The sequence below is a fragment of the Engraulis encrasicolus genome, chromosome 7, assembly GCF_034702125.1.
Source record: "Engraulis encrasicolus isolate BLACKSEA-1 chromosome 7, IST_EnEncr_1.0, whole genome shotgun sequence".
Taxonomy (NCBI): domain Eukaryota; kingdom Metazoa; phylum Chordata; class Actinopteri; order Clupeiformes; family Engraulidae; genus Engraulis; species Engraulis encrasicolus.
Genome location: NC_085863.1, coordinates 19,008,417 through 19,028,416, shown reverse-complemented (window position 1 = coordinate 19,028,416; position 20,000 = coordinate 19,008,417). Strand labels below are relative to the sequence as shown.

At 42.0% G+C, this 20,000-nt stretch overlaps 2 protein-coding genes and 1 long non-coding RNA gene across 3 annotated transcripts in view; 1 reads left to right on the top strand and 2 right to left on the bottom strand.

Annotated features, from left to right (window-relative positions):
• slc43a2b (solute carrier family 43 member 2b) overlaps positions 1–3,647 on the bottom strand; it is a 28,678-nt gene extending 25,031 nt beyond the window's left edge. The window contains exons 1-2 of the mRNA XM_063203003.1: positions 3,566–3,647; positions 2,724–2,991 (exon numbers count right to left, since the gene is read on the bottom strand). Of these exons, the coding sequence (XP_063059073.1) occupies positions 2,724–2,883 (160 nt within the window). The 5' untranslated portion in view covers positions 2,884–2,991; positions 3,566–3,647. The remainder of the gene's footprint in view (positions 1–2,723; positions 2,992–3,565) is intronic.
• Positions 3,648–5,970: 2,323 nt separating this feature from the next.
• The window catches only part of LOC134452578 (ferroxidase HEPHL1-like), a 50,893-nt gene continuing 36,863 nt past the window's right edge, over positions 5,971–20,000 (bottom strand). The window contains exons 18-21 of the mRNA XM_063203040.1: positions 10,607–10,746; positions 9,972–10,134; positions 8,467–8,481; positions 5,971–7,945 (exon numbers count right to left, since the gene is read on the bottom strand). Of these exons, the coding sequence (XP_063059110.1) occupies positions 7,860–7,945; positions 8,467–8,481; positions 9,972–10,134; positions 10,607–10,746 (404 nt within the window). The 3' untranslated portion in view covers positions 5,971–7,859. The remainder of the gene's footprint in view (positions 7,946–8,466; positions 8,482–9,971; positions 10,135–10,606; positions 10,747–20,000) is intronic.
• Positions 13,462–18,384, top strand: LOC134452580 (uncharacterized). The gene is made up of 5 exons (XR_010035480.1): positions 13,462–13,782; positions 14,481–14,633; positions 15,346–15,404; positions 17,186–17,281; positions 18,170–18,384. It is a non-coding gene; the product is annotated as an uncharacterized LOC134452580 (long non-coding RNA).

Genomic DNA, 20,000 nt, shown 5'->3' with positions numbered 1-20,000 from the left:
ATAGAATTGAATCCTATGGGATGAACTAGAAGCTAGCTGGTCCCATAAGATTCAATGATAATGGCTAGCTTGGAAATAGAAGAAACATCACATGACTAAGAGAATGACTGGAGAAAGGTCAAACCTCATTATTCAACTTAAAGGGTCGACGTAAATTTAGCTTTTCCCCCCCAGAAATGGTGTGGTATTGCTTTAAAACAGGGATGGCAATTGAAGGCCCAGGGGCCATTTCGGCCCGTCCCCTTACTCAGTGTGGCCCGTAGATAAACCGATGACACTTTTCATTTGATGTGCACAAAGACTGCTGACATTGATTTACAATCTAAGCCAGCAGGCAAAACCACAGATCTCTCATCACTTTGTGCCACAATTGCAGTAAATGTGAGTTGGGGTGTAAATAATAATCGATAAGTATCGATTTCGATCGATATCGATTCCGACGATCAAATTGAATCGCACCATATCGTGGAGCCTAATTAAAACAATCGAATCGCCGGCCCCTGTCCAATGCCCTAGCTCCATAACATAATAGAAGTGGAAAAGTAATTGAATCTAATCGTACTACTGTAGTATATATAAAATGGGGGTGACAACTGTATAACTGTTTACACACACAGTGTACTGAAAAATACTGTTTATACACTGACAGTGTAGAGTACACAGAGAGAGAGAGAGAGAGAGAGAGAGAGAGAGAGAGAGAGAGAGAGAGAGAGAGAGAGAGAGAGAGAGAGAGAGAGAGAGAGAGAGAGAGAGAGAGAGAGAGAGAGAGAGAGAGAGAGAAAAGGACCCCTGTCTGTCTGCTTCTAGTGCTGAGGTTTATCTTTGGACTTTAAATCCTCAAGCTCAGCTGAAGTGTTTCCCAATAAAACTGCTATCTTGTGTCTGGTGCTATGATGGTGACGGGCGGTGGAGAAGAGCACACTATCTCAACCACCCCACACCACACCACAGTTTGGACTCTTATCTATGCTACCTTAAGTATTTTAAAACAACACGGCTACATGAAAACAAGTTAAATGTTTGTCTGGCATTTTTTGCTCTCTGGTTAAAAAACAGTGTTGACCACAAACGACTTAGTCAGATCTGGGTCAACGGCATTGGGTAGTGACTGACTGGTCTTGCAGACTGAGCATCACTGCTCAATGAGAAGAGATAAAGAATCAGTGTTGTTGTAAACAATGTTAAAGTAAATGCTACAATAACTATTTTTGAAAACAGGACTTTGTGTGCACACACCCAGAGGGGAACAGGTTTGTTTTCCTGTGGGAGAAGACCCATCTATTACAATCAAATTTGGCTGTCAACTGACCTTGGTCTATTACAGTCAGATACGAAGAAACTTAGTTGCCAAAATACTGAGCAATTTTAGTCATCAGATGCTGTAGAGGTATGCTAGGCATTTTTCCACTGATGTTTTGCCACATTTCTTTCTCTTCTTCCAGAAGAACTTCTTCCAGATTAGCCATAGTCATCAACCTTTATTCGGTTGTCATGGTGCTACCCCATAAAAAAGTAGGCCACTACTACTTTAGGCAACACTGTCCAGAGCACCCACCACACACACAGACACAGACACACTCACACGCACAGAGACACACACACACACACTCTCTCTCTCATACACAAACGCACACACACACACGCACACACACTCACACACACGGCTGGGACTGTTGGTTGTTTGTTTGTCTGGGTCTTTCAACTGCCTCACCCGACCTGAACTCAGCTACCCGCTGTCAACAGATCAATTGTCTGTCAAATCAGTGCAACACGCTACGTTACATCACTCTATCATTGTTTTGAGGAATGCCATTAGTCATTCGTCAATACTAATAGTCAGATACTGTACAATAAGGCTATTGGCTCTTCAAGTGTTTGTTTGATTTGTGGACTGTGCCTTCCCACGTGAAAGGGTTCCAATTCTCACTAAAGGCCATCTCAGTCCAAACTCCTCTCCACCCTTCAGTGGTTGAACAAGCTACCAACTAAAGTGACAGTGGGTTCATCCCTCTCAAACTTCAAAAAAAAGAAAAAAGACAAAAAACTAAAACTCCACTCACCCAGACTTTCCTACAGTCTGACTGCATTGACAATGCCAGGCCAGGCCATGCTTTCTCTATTCATTTACACATCTCAGTATCTTGTTTATGTCCACTCTTGGCTTGTGCTACTTCTAAGGTAATGTAATGTAAACACTATAGTAGTGGCTTAAAATGGACTGGAGCTGAGTTTGACTATGGACCGCCACCTTCCACTCACTAGAGCAGCAGGCACACAAAGAACTTGTTGGTGCTGCTTTCTCCCTTCGTTGTCACATCCCATAAATACAGATGTCAAGTCCAGAGGGCCTGGGAGGCATTCCAGAAGGGCATGGAAGCCATGGGCAACAATTAAGGACACCAATAACAAATTAGTCAGAGGGCATTTACCAGCAGTGACTACAAAGTCTATTTGGTGCTATTTAGAGAAGGTTCTGTAGGCTACTACGACGTGATAGTTTTTTGTTTTTTTTTTCGGAATAGATACATCACGTGGGCTGCTTAGCCTATAGTATGTAATGTATGTACATGATCAACATGAAACGAAATGAGTGGAACTTGTTTTCAGTGTATAGGCCTACTTACATTTTCTCTATAGCTGAAGTCCAACTGTGTGTGTGACCAAATGTGTGTGCAAACAAAAGTGGCGTTGAATACCGCTTGTTTTACATGAGTGTCACTTACCAGGCTCGGTGCACATGTAGGAGTAGAAGCCCTCGGACTTGAGCATGATGAGCAGAGAGCCCCACCCCAGTAGCACGGCGGAGAAGAGCAGGTTCTCAATGATGGCCGTGATGGCCATCCACCAGCGGCGCGCGAACGCGGTGGTCAGTGTGGGAGCCATGGTGACGACGCACAGGTGAGGTGACCAGAGCACGAGAGAGGAAGACGAGTGTGGTTGTCGCACAGGACAGGGCAGACCGTCTACAGAGCTTGTCTTTATGCTTCGCAACTGGAAGGGGGGGGAAGCAAAACAGAAAAGATACGTATCACTGAGACAGTGCTCCTTACACTGAAAGTCTGACTAACTTCTTGAACGAATAAATAACAGGACGACCGCCCACAAGGGTGAAGGAAGGCTACTTTGAAGCAATTTCTAACGCTGGCTGCTGGTCCGTATTGAAGGAAAAAACTTAAATGTTGAGTAATATTCAAAAACATTCGTTCAACATTACGCACGGCGAAGGGAGTCTGCCGTGCGTAATGAGTCTCCGTAATGTTCCCATCAGTGTTTGGTGAAAGTGCATGGGACGTTATTCTGGTATGATCAAAATGAATATTTATCTAATAATTTAATAAGGAATCCTATTTCATTTGGCTGGGTCCGCTTAGGCCTAATTGTTGGCCAAAATCGAAGGTCTGATGTGCTGTGTTTGCAGCAAGTTATAAATCAGCTGATTCTTTTGAAAAAGAAACATGTTCACAAACAGTGGAGTTGCAGCCTTTAACTTTACTTCACTTTAACTTTACTGAAACTTTACAATAGTGCCCTGCCTGTGCAGACAAACACAAAGTTTGGTTCTTACCTGGCGATTGACCGGAAATGCTGTCCTGCGGTGTGTCTCCTGGATACCTTAGCTGTCCTCCAGACTCTTCACTCCGGCTGAAAGGTCTTCATAGGGCCCCTGGGGCTTTTTAAAGGGGACCGGGCCACGGTAGTCCCTCGTTGTTATTGGCTGCCTGGAAACGGCTGGGCCACGCCTAAGTTGGTGATGCTTTGTCACATAGGTTAAACATTGAGAGAGCAACTGATGAGAGCAACTGATGGCCTGAGTTTTCGTATCGCTTCATTAATGTGCGTATCCTTTCTTTGAGCCCAGATATCGACCTCAATTTGAATACAATGGGTTGGCGAACGTTCTCTAACGGAAGCTGTATCGACGATTGTGTGGATAAAGTCTGATTGAGCGGATGAGCTATTTAGGAAATGCATGTTATAATGTTATAACTTTATCAATCTAGGTACAGGGGTGAAGAACATCTCTGCATTGCCGTCTAAATTGATATTCGATCTGTTTCAGGCAAAACAACATTATTTGCATTGCCTACATCTGGTTCCTTCAAGATATGTAGGCCTACTGTAGGTACAGTAAAAGAAGAAATACTCTTAAAGATGTAATCACTGGATATGGTATTACATGTGTGCAAAGTATGCAACATCATACTACTGGAGTTGTAATTACACATGTAATAGCTCTACTTTCTACTTATCTCTGGTAGGTTCATCTGCGTAAAGGATGCGCAAAGACGCGCTCCAACTGTTGTTCAATGATCAAGATTACCCAACCACAGATAAGGTCAAATAAACAACAACGCATCAAATCGAGGACCAAAAACAGCACAGTCAGTTGGGCAACATTCCTTAAGACTATCAATTTACGATGTGAAAAATAAAACCATTTCACTTGGTCAAAAAGAGACGGGCGTTCTCTCGTGGCACTTGTGGTTGCTGTGGGGATGGCAGATGCAACAGGGCTGAATTAACCATTTGGTGTGACACACACACACACACACACACACACACAGCAGCATCAGCAGCAGCAGTGTTTAAGGACGCCTGCCTGACTGCTTGCCCCTTTGGCCGGCACCCAAAATCTAGTAGCCTAGGCCTATGGTCCTGGTTCAGAAATGTCATCAACCGCGTTTTTGTCTACTTAAATAGTGGAGAATGTTGTGAAGTTTGTCTTTGCTCGGCAGGTAAACCGTCCCAAATGACGCGGTTAGCCTACTGAAAGGGGGTTCACACGTTGAAAAACAAGTCAATTGTCTTATTAAAAAACAAAGTGTTAATCGGCTTAAGAACCTCGCCCATGTGATTGTGATGTTAGTCAGAGAATTTTACTCATGTCATTACAGTCTTTTATGTAATCCTTTGCAGAAAGAACAGATTATTCCACAGACTAAAATCAACATGTCAAGGGGACACACAACTCCGCAATGAGTGCCTAGATCAAAGAGAACGAAAGGGGGAAACGCTTCAGTCACATAATAACTACAGGCCAACTCACAAAAGGAATTCCACTGGTCTCACGTAGACAAATAGTGGCTTTAAAGAAATTAAGATAAGATGTTTTTCAAAGTCATTTCCATACGGTGGCTTTTAAGAGAGTCAAGGCTTACGATAGGCCTCACTCGGGTTCGAGGAAAAACATTGTAGACCGAGCACGTTGTGATCTCCCACTCCTGCCTGTACGTTTTTTCTGTAGCCTAATATTATTAAGAATTTAATTCTTCCATGAAGACATATAGATAGATTAAGTAAATCATATTTAGTGAAGCCGAAATTGTGTCTACGTATGAATAACATTTTCGGGGGAAAAGGCACTCGGGTAGTCAACCGTGATCAGAGGTGTATTTTTGTATGTAATACGTCTATACATTATAGCCTATTGTGGTGTAGTTACACTTCCAAATCGAAGAATGTAGCGACACCCTGTGGTAGTAGACCAGTGGTTCCCAACCTATGGGTCGGGACCCAACTAATGGGTCGCCAAAGATCCACAGGGGGTCACGGAGCCCTCTTGATTTTAAGGGGTTTCATTTTAAATATATATATTGCCCATGTTGAATGACAAAGCCTTTAACTAATAAATGCATAGAAGCAACAAATTGTATTAGTGCTACATTAAACATTTATTCTATATTTGACCAAAGTCGAATTGAGGAATAAAATAACTAAAATTAGTTTTCGCAGGAAACAGAGGGCATCTTGTGACTCTCTCTCGTGCGGGCGCTCGCGTGGTTGGGTCACCAAAGCTTACAATAGTAGAAACATGGGTCCCTTAAGAAAAAGGTTGGGAACCACTGTAGTAGACTACCCATGTTTAGGAATGGATGGAGCAATGCAAACATTGATTTTCACTGCCCATTTCACTGGTGGGCTTATCATGTCTTTGTTGATTAAAAAAAAAAAAACAGACACTGATTTCAATCCACATCTTACTGATACTTTAATAACTGAAAATATACAGTGTTGTGCCATTATATACATGTATTTTAATCAGACACTGTACATGCATAAACCTATTTTGCACTTAACGAAAGCCAACAATAGAAAAGAATCATTGGACATATAGGGTAAAAAATATATTTATAGCCTATGGCTTGCTTTATAATGTCCAACAAAACGATAAGACACAAAATCTCATTCAAAATCACAGTCTTAGGCATTAATGTACACATCCCGAAACATCCAGTGCACAAATCTAACAACAACATCAATTCCCAATCATTATTCTTATTAAATATGCACAAGTAAGTAACCCTTATATTGTTGAGGCCATGTGCAATGCCCCATTACAAGAAAACTACATTCCTTCATTCACAGTGAGCTCCCACCAAGGCCGATGAAAGCTTTGGCTGGGCCCAGGACAAAGACATCTGAAAGGGCCCCAAACCCAATATATACAATGTAATGAGGATGCAATTTTGCCACCCCAAGCACAGTTTCAATGGATAAGTGCAGTATAACACGTGATATACTGCGATTTTGCCTTGTACGACATAAAACAAAACAAAAATGCAGTAACATCGTTTTTTTCTGAAAAAGTTGGACCAATATTTTTTGACACAAGACAAAGAAGGTATTTTAAAGCCAATTTCCGTTCTGAACTCAATTTCGAACATTTTCAAGATGCTGCATTCTGAAATTGCACAGCAGTATAGGCAAGAGAATAGTATACTTTTAGAGTGTTAACTGGTGCAATGACCGACTGATGTTTCCATGCACAATGTCCTTCAATGTCCACAATGTATGAATGTACAGATTTGTGTAGAACTTTTAACTGTGTGTGATTTTATTGTTGGACCCCAGGAAGAATAGCTGGGTCTGCGCCCAGCTAATGGGGATCCTAATAAACTTAACTAAACTAAACTAAATCCTTCAAACTTTTATGACTCTGAGAACGATGCTGTGTGTCGACTCTCAAAGCATCATAAACAGTCATGTGCTGCACCAATTACAATGGGACTTTTTCACGTGACTATTTTGTAGAATTCTCGCACACCTCCTTTGGCCAGGTGCGTAGGAGGGGAAGCCCTGGGTCACCGTTAGAAACAAGAGAGCTCCAAGTAGGGCTGGGCAATATGACGATATATATCGTTATCGTGATATAAAAGTGTATATCGTGACCTTTCTCCTATATCGTTTATATCGTGATAGAAATTTTACCAATTTCATAAAATTCAATATCATTTAATTACATTCCATGTTGTCACAATAATAAAATCCATTTTAAAGAAAGATTGTTTTGCGATGAAAAAATAAAGACAATAACTGAAAACGTATGTAATTGTGCTATATCGTGATGTATATCGCTATCGTGATCGAAAGTAATCCATATCGTGATATTGTTTTTTTTCCATATCGCCCAGCCCTAGCTCCAACACACTGTTCACATTTGCAGCGTTTCCTTTCAATGTTTCGGTCGCAGGTGCTTTCTTGTCTCTTCTTTTTCATGTGACGTTAGACACCTTTGAACAATGACCATTTCAATGGATTTGGAGCAGGTATATATGCCTAAGCATCCGGTGGTGCAGACCAGGGATGGATATATGGAGGAGGCACGTGAGTGTGTGTGTGTGAGCTGGCCTACATGAGAGACACGTTTGCCACCTAGATGCTGCTTTCCTGATTCAGCCGGAGAGGGCAAGACTGTGCCACGTGACACACACACCTACGCACGCACGTGTGCAAGCACGCACACCTACACACGCATGCATTCACGTGCGCACACACACACACACACACACACACACACACACACACACACACACACACACACACACACACACACACACACACACACACACACACATCCGTCAGTGGAGTCGACAGATCCCCATGGTGTAGCAGATTCCAAGAGTGATCAGGAGATGCCAGGGCTTGGCGATCAGGGACGGGGCACCTGTAGTACAGTCAAACAGCTCAGTCAGTGTGGACACACAGATTTTTTTCTAAGGGCTTTTTGCCTTTTATTTTTGACAGGATAGTGGAAGAGAGACAGGAAATGAGTGGGGAGAGAGAGACGGGGAACAATCTGCAAATGACCCGAGCCAGAATGGAACCCGACTCAGCTCAGTCAGTGTGGAGACACAGATTTTTTTTTAGGGCTTTTGGCCTTTATTTTTGACAGGACAGTGGAAGAGAGACAGGAAATGAGTGGGGAGAGAGAGACGGGGAACAATCTGCAAATGACCCGAGCCAGAATGGAACTCGACTCGCTGGCGTAGCAACCCAGTGCCCTAATGTTAGGACACTAGGCTAGGAATGTAGGTGACCCTAGTGACCGCAAATTGAATTTGCTACAGGGGGGTTTAGCTCGCTAGGCTATTAGGTCACAAAGATTTCTCATTGGACAGATATTCACATCACTCAGGAAGCAAGCAAGAAGCGAGAAGCAAGTAAAAATCTTAATGGGTTCCTTACCGTTTCCAGTCCCACCTGAAAAACAACAAAAGCATGTGATGTAAGATTAACTGTGAACTCATCACCTGTATGTTGTTTCTATACTAGTCTTATCTGTGTTCATTATCATAATGAACATATACAACCGCTACAGTGGGCAACCCCAAGAACGTCCTATAATGTGGGTGATTGAATATGTGTGTACACAGTTGATGAGACCTCTTTGTGTCACTGATTGGTATGTGAACTACACTTTGTGGACAATGTCAAGGATGGTCCCTTTTACACATACAAACCTTATGCAAAACCAGAGAGAGAGAGAGAGAGAGAGAGAGAGAGAGAGAGAGAGAGAGAGGGAGGGAGAGAGAGAGAGCGAGAGAGAGCGAGAGAGAGAGGAAAAAGACTTGCTAAAAGTGCTGCTTAACTGTGACTTTTGTTTAACCTATTGTGTCCTGGAGACACATATACACTGCATTCAGGTTCTTAAGATTTGAGCTGTTTTATTGAAAGTGTGGGTAAGTTAGAGATGAATGAACACATTCTTATGCAAAATGAGGGTCATAGCTTTTAAATGCAACTTATGTGATGTTTGTATGTGCTTCAGAGGCTGCAATATTTAGGATTTAATAGGCAGAGTGCACCCTTTCCCAAAAAGGGCTTGGGACAAAATTGGTTAAAACATGAAATACTTTAAGGGATAACTGTCAGCAATGCCACTGTGTATGTCCTTAACAGCTGTGGTTTAGAATTCCATTCAGTGATATTGTAATTATAATATTAATATTATAAGACCAGGAGCAGTGTTAATTTCGTCAACCAGGACGATGAAGGCCTTTTTTTGATTTTCATCATTTAGACTAAGACTAAGACTAAATTGGGAAGGCAATGACTAAATAGGATCAAGACTAAAATTGATTTTCGTCATTGTCAAGACTAAATTAAAAAAAGATGACGAAATTAACACTGGTGGAGAAGTTCTATTCTATACAGTGCGATATATGTTAGAAAGAGAATCAGAGTGTGGAGAAGTTTTTCATTCTGTACAGTGTGAAATATGAAAAAAATGGGAATCAGTCTGTGGAGTTTTATTCTGTACAGTGTGATATATGTAAAAAATAAAAAATAAAAAAAAAGAAGGAAAGAATCAGTGTCCGGAGAATTTCTGTTAGGTCTATGTACCGTGTTGACTAAAATTACAAAAATTTGACTAAGACTGAAAGTGATTTTCGTCATTGTGACTAAGACTCAGACTACATTTCAAAAAAGCTGTCAAAATTAACACTGACCCGGAGCAGCATATGCGCAACATTTTTAGACATGTTTCATGTCCCTCAGGTCTAAAAACAAGTTTTAAAGAAAATATTAAAATAATGATATATGCACCCATCAATAATGTTGCGAGTAGAGAAGTAGGCTGAATTAAGGTAAATTGGGCCACTTTGGGCTATTCGCTTATATGCAGAAAAAGGGGTCCAATTTACCTGAATTCACCATAGTAATAACTGTATTATTATGAGTGTCTGCACCTGAGCGGTCTGTGATGGTGAAAGTGGTCTCCATGCCAGCATGTATGTGGTCAGCTACGTGGCAGTGAAGAAGCCAGGTGCCAGGGTTCTGTGCCACCATCTCGATGGTCTTGAATGTGCCGGGGAACAGGTCAAAGACGTCGGCACGATGGGACGTTGCCAGCTGTTCAAGCAGATTTCAATTGAAATAAGCTTTATTGGCCAAGTTAGGCAGGGGACATGCTTGCTCTGTGGCTTATACACAGTCACATACTTGCAAAAGAGCTATCGATGCATTCATGTACGAAAAGTGTACGCACATGCATATACTGCAGGAAACATTTAACCGATCTTACATGTGCGAGGAATTTGACTCTGGCAGATGTTCGTGCTCTATACACCCAACATGTAACACAAGCCATGTAAAAACAGTCTAGCCCACTTTTTACTCACATTTTTCCACAATTCAGATTTTTTTTCATGATGTGTGTACTGTATTTTATGTTTTTCACCTGCCCAGGGACTGCAGATGGAAATGAGGCCATCCCCTTATACTTTTGTAACTCATGTTCTTTGCACATGGCCCCTGTTGAAATAAACCAAGTAATAAACTAAAGTAAACAAATGTAATCAATGTAGCTGTAATGTGCAAGCACCTTGTAGATGAAGGTCTCTGCGTGGAAGTGGACGGTGTGGATGTCCACCTCGTTGCCCATGCCCATCAGGTGCCACTGCACCGTCTCCCCCGACACCATGCGGATGCCCTGCAGGTTGCCGTACAGCAGCCCATTGATGCCTTTATGTGGGTGAGATAGAGAGAGAGAGAGAGAGAGAGAGAGAGAGAGAGAGAGAGAGAGAGAGAGAGAGAGAGAGATGGTGAGATACCTTGGCTAAATGTATGTCAGTGAGCTATATATGGTTAATATATGTGTAAGGATGTGTGTAATGTTTTGTGGGTAATGTCTTCTGTATTTATGTATGTATGTATGTATGCTACTTGACACCTGCATTTCCCCCTGGCATCAATATTTTTTTTATTAGGGCTGTCATGGGTAAGCGGTTAGGGTCTCAGACTTCTATCCCAAAGGTTGCCAGTTCGGCTCCCGACCAGCCAGGTTGGTGGGGGGAGTAATCAACCAGTGCTCTCACCCATTCTCCTCCATGACTGAGGTACCCTGAGCATGGCACTGTCCCGCCGCACTGCTCCCCATGGGGCGCCACTGAGGGCTGCCCCCCTGCACGGGTGAGGCATACATTCAATTTTGTTGTGTGCAGTGTTTACTTGTGTGCTGTGAAGTGCTGTGTCACAATGACAATGGGAGTTGGAGTTTCCCAATGGACTTTCACTTTCACATAAATTATACTCTACTCTACTCTACTCTACTCTACTCTACTCTACTCTACTCTACTCTACTCTACTCTACTCTACTCTACTCTCTATGCCTGTCAGTCAGACAGGAAGAGGAGAGCCAGTGTAGGAAATGAAGGACAACAATGACAACTTGGATTGATTGTGAATTTGTGATCGTGTTCATTCAGTAAATACAGGTAGCAAGCATTGACGTACGGTATATAGTAAGGTATATACAATTATACGTTACTATTATACGTTAGTGTAGTGTTTCTCAACGGGGGCAGTGCAGCCCCCTAGTTAGGGGGCCCTAGGGGGGTGTTGAGAAGGATACAGTTGAGAGAGGGCAGGTCTTAGTTTTAATTGGGAGCATTAGTCCATTAATTTAATACTAAGGGGGTGTTGGCAGGCTTATAAATAGGTCAAGGGGGGGCTTAGGATGAGATCCAGGAGGCATTTGTTCAAAAAAGACTGCGTTAGGGCTATCCCAATGCTCCCTGGGGAGCTTTAGGCAAACTTGGATTAACAGCAGGCAGAAGTGCCCATTTAGTGATGATACCATCAACAAATTGCCCACCTCGCAAAATAAATGTGCATAGCAATTACTCAATGGTTTTCAACGCCAATTCACTTAGTAAAGGCTGGGGCTGCATTCCAATATGCGACCTTGTGTCCTCCACTTGTGCTTGTGGCCTTGTACCAGGAAGTAGTGTGTCCTGATGACATGACTGACAACAGCATTATATTTCAATATCTCGCAAAAGCTCAGTTGTAAAGTAATTTTCTCATTTGCAAACTGGATGGTGAATGAAGAATAGTCCCCCAAAATTGTTGTGGCTAGGCTGACAGCGGGGAAACTTAATTGTTTTCTCCACATAGGCAGGGCATCAGTAAAATGTGAGGCCACAAGAACAAGTGGAGGATGCAATGTCACATATTGGAATGCAGCCTTGAAGTCTCCTACTGTATGTCCTTTTGTAATGTCTCCTCACTCAAACAGTAAACGATTCAAAGGTTCACTCGCCCATTCACACCTCTGCACACGTAAGATAAGATCATAGCATACTAGCATAGATTAGCAATTACTCAATAGTTTTAAGCGCCAATTGACTTAAAGACTTGATGTCTCCTATGTCCTTCAGTAATGTCTCCTCAGGAAAGACTCAACGATTCAAAGGCTCAGTGGCACATTCACACCTCTGCACACACAAGATCATAGCATACTAGCATATAATAGCAATTACTCAATGGTTTTAAGCGCCAATCGACTTGATGTCTCCTGTGTCCTTCAGTAGGCCTAATGTCTCCTTAGGAAAGACTCAACGATTCAAAGGTTCAGTGACACATTCACACCTCTGTGTACATAAGATCATTCTGGGAGCTAATAGGGGTGTTACATGCAAGTAAACTGAGAAAAACGAAGTTTAGTGTTCCATTAAAGAGTGTTACTGTATATACTTTGTGTGGTCTGTGCTCCAATGATCAGTTGCTGCTCTCTGTTTCATCTGTCTGCACTGAGATGGCGAAAAGAGTCATTTTAATAATAGACTGTTGGAACTATAACTTTTGGTGCCTTTAAAAAAAGCTCAGCAGGACCTGTCCTGGTTAAATAAAGGTTAAAAAAACATTTTCTACAGGGAGGATGGTCAAGTGAAAAGAAATCCCGCACACTGTCCATTCCACCAACAAACTTTAATACAACGTTTCGGTCATCCGACCTTCTTCTTTACCTGAAGAAGGTCGGATGACCGAAACGTTGTATTAAAGTTTGTTGGTGGAATGGACAGTGTGCGGGATTTCTTTTCACTTGACTGACAACCCGGCTGGGATAACATCCTACGCACCTGCCCAACTACAGAGGTGTGCAAAAGCGTCTTTATTGAACTGATACAGGGAGGATGGGACAGTGCATAAGGCAGTCCAAGTGGAGATCAGCAAAACGACCCAACAGCAAAAGAGCATAACATATTACCCAGAGCTGAAAGCCCACCTAGGAAACTCCAACGCCCATTGTAATTGTGACACAGCACTGCACAGCACACAAGTGATAACTACACACTGCATACAACGAAATAGCATTTTATGCCTCACCCGTGCAAGGGGACAGCCCCAATGGCGCCCCAAGTGAGCAGTGTGGTGGGACGGTACCACACCGTAAAAAATAGAATTACGCATTGTTCAAGTAATTACATGTTCACAATTGAATGGACAGGAAATATGAATTATTATTAACCAACAGAAAAATCCACATCAAACCGATAGGTTGCATCTCAGTGATATGTGAATATAAAATAGTGAATATTGCAAATTGAAAATACTTAATTGCCACAACTGTTTATTCAGCGCATGCGCTTGTTGGCCACGACACAGGGTTTCCTGTCAACATGGGAAGGGCTGGCAGTGGCAGGCAACATGTGTTCCAGTTCCACTCCGGTTGAAGTTTTCTCAACTTTGTTTGCAGGATGGCCAAATTTCGAAAAGGTACGTTTTTAACAGGCTGTAGAAGCAAGTGTACAACATTGTGTCCTGTTAAAGAAGTAATTTAACATGTCTGTGTGTGTTTTTATGAATGACAAGATTTCGTTTCACCATGTGCTAGTTTTGAAGCAGTGTTTGCTAATGGGCTAGCTCATATGGCATTCATGTTAGCTAACTGTCAAGCGAATTCCTTCAGGAATGTTACGGACCGGCTGTTTGTTTATCTCATTTAAAAACTGTCAATGCATCTGTGGTACAGTATATGGCCCTCTTAACCAGCACGGTATTTCTGATTTCAATTTGTGGCATGTAATGGTTACAAGCTGACCGCATTAGTCCAATGCCACACTGCCAATCCACCTGGAGTAGCCATGTCATTTACTGGTAATGGTAACATAAAGAATCTAAGTAAGGATTAAGGATCTTAAGTTTCTGTTATCATAGTCTGTGTTTTTTTGTTACTGTTCAGCTGTTAGTAGGCTGAATAGTAGCGTGCGTCTGTGAGGCTGTGTATGCTATTGCACACGTTTGTCTTTTGTTTTTGTTCATGCATTCACTTCTAACTTGTGCACATCAAATGAGCTAGCAATTAAGTAATCTTCATGCAATGTTATGTTGGTATGCTATGTGGCTCCTAGCAAAAGGCTTTTTCTTATGGATGCTAAACTTATTTCAAAATATCCTTTCTGATTATGTTTCAGATAAGAGCACCACATCTCCCATGTTCTTCAAGCACTGTGGTTTCTCCTTAGACCAGGACAATCTTCCCTGAGTGACACCAGGAGCTTCACCATAGGAGACCTCAAAAGGGAGTTGTGCCTTAAAGTCACGCCTTGTAAGATATCATCACAAAGGTGCGCTTTTAATTTAGCAGTTGAATTTCATATTCAAATGTGAATGTTGTGCTTTTTTCAAGAAATATGTTTTAAAAGGGACTTTTCAATAAAAAAAACACCTAGAAAATCAACATTAGAGGTGCACTGCAATGATTTTAGTTGTTCATTTGCAGAATTCAGGCCACCCATTCACAAATTTTAGCTTTTTTAACAAATAGTCAACACTACTATTACATTGCAAGTGTTCATTATAAGGTGGGAAATTTGCATTTTACATGCATGAAAAGGGGGGGTGCTCTCCATGGTTCGCCATTTTGAATAGTTTATTAATATTCAAGAAATATTAAATTTGGCAATAGGCAGAAAGGTTTCAATGAGCAGCATAGTTGCAATGCCTACTCTGGCCACAATCTTACACAGTGCACCTTTAAGTGTTCTGGTGTTTAAGTTATCAGATCATAGCTTACTGCTTAAAGCCATGTGTCCTGATTTTATCTTAACCCAAAACGTCACATAATTGAGCATCCATACCTCGTACGCTGTTATGGTCCTTTAGTGGAACTATATGTACATCATATTCTCAAGGCATGATTGTCACAGTTGGGCATTGCTTGGCTAAGTATTATTCTTGTTGCTTGCCATTATAGGTTCTTGAAAGTAGAGAGCAGTGTCTATGTTAAAATCATGGTTGCTGGCATCAATTAATTGAATCATTACTGTCCTTTGACAGCTGACCTTGTTGGGGGAAGGCTCTGGGTGACGCTGAGGACACATTGTTGACGGATCATGGTGAGTCTNGTGTTTTTGTAGCCTAGAAATCTAGACGCCCCTAGCGACCGCAAATTGAATTTGCTCCCGGGGGCAGTCTAGCGGACCCCGGTCGTTTTGCGAGGCTGAAAGTTATCCGATGACAGGGCCAATCAAATCGCGAGGGGGGCCGGGCTACTTAGTAAACAGGAAACTTTCTAAGAAGAAGCATGGTGTCCGTCCGTGCTACATACAGCACGAAAGTTCACTTAATTTAAAAAGCCTGGATGATAATACATTTCGTGTCTGACATGGATTGATGTAATAATACACCATGAACTTATCGGACACAAATAGATCACAACACAATACCATTTGATCATTCGATGTTTTAAACTAGCTCGGTAAGCTAAGTTGAGCATTTTACAGGACCAGATAGTCACACGCTATTATCAGACCACTACTGTAGGTGTAGAATGAAATTGCTGCCCCGATTTCTAATAAGACACATGCCATTAAAAACGAGACATTTGGGAGCTTTGAAAGTCTTTGAGTAGCTTACTAAATAGATGGGAATGGCATAGTCTACCAAGCTAGTGGCTAGCTAACCTGTCGTCAATAACACAGAGCTAGGTATCCAGTCTTAATATAACCATTTAACAAGCCCCAAATGGCTCAACATTTCGCTAGTTGATCAAGGAGGGCCATGTGGTTGAAAACGAGGCATTTTTTAACTGTATAAGTGAAAACACGATTTATTAGGACACTTGTTTGTGGCTGTGGTCATCACATGCATTCACTGCTACGACGGGTCGAATTTGCCGCTCCACCTACAAAGGGGCCCTCGCTGGCTAGCTAACCTGTCGCCAATAACACAGAGCTAGGTATCCAGCCTTGTATTATATGCCTGCCCCAAATTCTAATAAGATCCATGTCATTAAAAACGAGACATTTGGGAGCTTTGAAAGTCTGTAAGTCGCTTACTAAATAGATGGGAATGACACCTAGAGTCTGCTAGCGGCTAGCCAATCTGTCGTCAATTACACAGAGCTAATATCCAGCCGTGTATTAGTTATGGGTATACAGCTAGCTAACACCGAACATGCCTTGTTGACAACAATCATAAATATAACCATTTAACAAGCCCCAAATTGCTCAACATTTCGCTGGATGATCAAGAAGGGCCGTGTGGTTGAAAACGAGGCATTTTTGAACTATGTAAGTGAAAACACGATTTATTAGGAAACTTGTTTGTGGCTGTGGTGATCACACGCATTCACTGCTGCGACAGCTCGGAGTTGCCGCTTCACAAGACAGCTGTGACGTTACACAGAAGTGTGTGGGGATTGGTTGTTTGCCATCCAATTGCGTGGCGTTGAGTGCTGAAGCAACCGTTTATCCCGCCCACACTGCTGCCCAGCCCTCCTAGACCCTGGTACAGCTTTTTGCTGTACGGGTCTGGCTCGCTAGGCTAGTGTTATTGCCAAATAAGTCATAAATTCTAACTCTATAAATGTGTTTGTGTATAATTTATTGCACTGCTACATAAAATGAAGGGAACACCTAAACAATGAAATGCAACTGTCAGTCAATCATACTTCTGTGATCCCAACCTGTCCAGTTAAGCAAAATGCATTTTGAATCCATTTTGCTTACTGTTCCTTTCTAGCTGAGTATTTCGTTGGAACAGTATAGTTGCTGGGGAAAATCTTTTAATATTGGAGTAGAAAGAAAATGAATAAGTGAAACGATTTTTGCTATAAAGAAGTGTTTGAACTCTAACTCTGACCAAACTGATGTTTTTTCTTGCTTTTTTGACATAGACCTCTGACATCCTCAGGCACCGCAAAGATGCTGCTCTTCGAGGACTTCCAGTATTTCTCTGTGAGGACCCCAAGGAACTTTTCAAAGAGTGCCTTGTAAGTAGTCATTAGCATCAGACAGGAACTTTTTCCAACAAATCATATAATGGCATACAGTGCCTTTATGTTTCATACTATGTACATTATACTCATGCACACTCAGACTGAAAGTGTGCTGACATGCACGTAGTACAGAGTAATAGAATACAATAGAGAATAGAACTGGAGATTTAGTCTAAGATGGGGTAATGAATAGAGGAGGGGTGGATGTCTTTGTTGATTCACCTGTGGCACCTCCCTAAGGGCAACAATTCAAACTTCAGTGATGAGGTAACTGCCATTGATCGGGTGGGGGGTAAATGAATAGAAATTCAAAGTGAAACATGCAGTGGCAGGGGGTTGAGTGGCAAAGACTGAATAAGTGAGTGAGTTTGTGTATGTGGTGGTGGTACTGGCATTTCTCCTGGCATCCCCTCCATGACCTGGACACTGCCGGGGGACATAGCAAATCTTCTTGCCACACATTGATGTGCCACCTTTGACAACCACTAGCTGAGAAACTTCAGTGGATTATACTCTGCCTCATTTAAACCTACATTGCAGAAGAAGGGGGTGAGGTGAGGGTGGAATGGTCTGTGGATGCCACCTGCTGAAAAAAACTATTTCTGGGGCATACTTTGGTTATTACCTCCAATTGCTACTCATTGGTTGAAATTTACAAACTGTAGACAAAATGAATTCACAGTGATTGCTTCCTTGCTGGTAGGTTGTCAGGGAGTTACATTGCTTTCGGTTTGATGTTCCCTTTATTTGTATAATAGTGTCATGTAATGGGACCCAGCCCTATGAGTTTCATCATGAGTAGGTGGTACAGGAGGGGGCACAGCAGATTTACAAAGTCAATGTGAGAGTAAAAATACTTTTTTGTGCTTTTGTTGTCTGCAGGAGGCCGATGCAGATGGTGTGGCTCTCCAGGGTGTGGCTGTGGGCATTCTATATGTTCGTGAAGACTGTGGTCCAGGTACATCTACGCGAGTGCAAAACATTGCCGTCATCCTCGAGGAGAGTTGTTTTGCAAGATATCCCAGATACCCCAACTGCTCTGGCATACCTTTTTGGCTTCCTTTATGCCCTGAATATCTCCTACCCAAAGGCTCTGAAGTATACCTTCGATACTTGCAAAATGTTTTCATGGAGATTTGTCTCAAATGTACACGGCGTGTACAATCTCTGAAAAACAAACTGGCACTGTAAGACTGACGGCGAGGCTGTAATGTCAAGTTCCCATGACTGCCTATGTTCTCACAATGTTGGAGTATGGCTATATTTCTGAGGGAAAAAATGTGGATGACATTTGAACTTAGCTTATACTGTAAGACTGAAGACGAGGCTGTATTTTGAAATGTGTGGCGGTTACATCAAGTTCCTTTGATGGCCTATGCTCCCACGGTGTTGGAGTATGACTACCTTGTATTTCTGAGGGGAAAATGTGGAAGACATTTTAACAAACTTGCACTTGAAGAGTGAATACAAGGTTGTATTTTGAGATGCATACTGGTTACGTCAAGTTCCCCTTGATGACCCATCTTCTCACAGTGTGGAGTATCGCTGAGTTTTACCTCCTTACTTGGGCTATACTAGCCTGGTTCTCACCGATGGTGTGGGTGTGTACACAAACATTAACATGCTCTTCTGGAGTCGAAAATAAATGGTGCATTTATTGCAACTCGCCACCAACAAATTCCTCCAAAAATGTTTTCGGTTAATCTCTAGAGTCAATGTGAGCAGCCGTTGATCTTTAAGCAACAAGTGCTCCGTTTATTCTCTACTCGAGAAGAGTGTGTTAAGGGCAGCGCTATGAGACGGATGTGTGTGTAGCTCCACTCCACCGGGGTGCTCCGGAGCTACACTTGCGCACCGTCGGTGAGAGGCAGGCTAGGGGTATACTGGCCTTCAAAGGCAAAGTGCAGTAATTGAGTTCAAACTGAGAAGGGTGTTCATTACACCACCTTTTATGTTGCAAAAAAGACTAGCGGTCCAAATGTGTCCCGTTTTCAGAGATTTTGCCATGTCAAATTTGAAGTAACTACAACATCCAGTCTTAGGCCTTTTTCTCAGTTTGAATGTTAATGTAATTACTGCACTTTCCCTTTGTATGGCGGTATAGCAATTTCCCATCATTATCTTTTCTTTTACATTATGTTTTATTTACCAGACATGTTAAACCTTATGTTACTTAGGTGCAGGGCCATGTTCTGAATTGGCAAATGTGTATTTAGGCTGTGTATGGGTCAATCAGTGTCTCAAACTTGTAGCTTGTGTTTCAGAACTAGTAGAGAGCAAGTAGATATGAATGGCATGACACCCCAATTACAACTGCACTTGTGATTGCAGCTTGGTCTGTGAAACCAAATTTAAGTACTGAAGGGCCAAATTTTGTTTAAAGACACTAAACCCCATTTAGCCTCCTATTTCCTGCTTAAAAAGACAGGAAATGGTAATGCTCTTAAATTGTATGAATACTTTTGATTCTGTTCAAAAGTACTTGTTGAAATAAAAACAAAATCAAAGTGTGAAGTTTGTTGTACATTATTGAAATGTTGTGAATGTCTATTCAGCAAAAAGACTAATCTGTGCTGGTATAATGAGGAATTGAAAATGGACTTAATTAAGAATTCTTAATAAACTTTACAGTGTTGTCATAGTTGAGATTATTATGGGAACATCGTTGGCAGAACGTGCCGACTGTTCAGTAAAAAGACGAATTTGTGTTGGT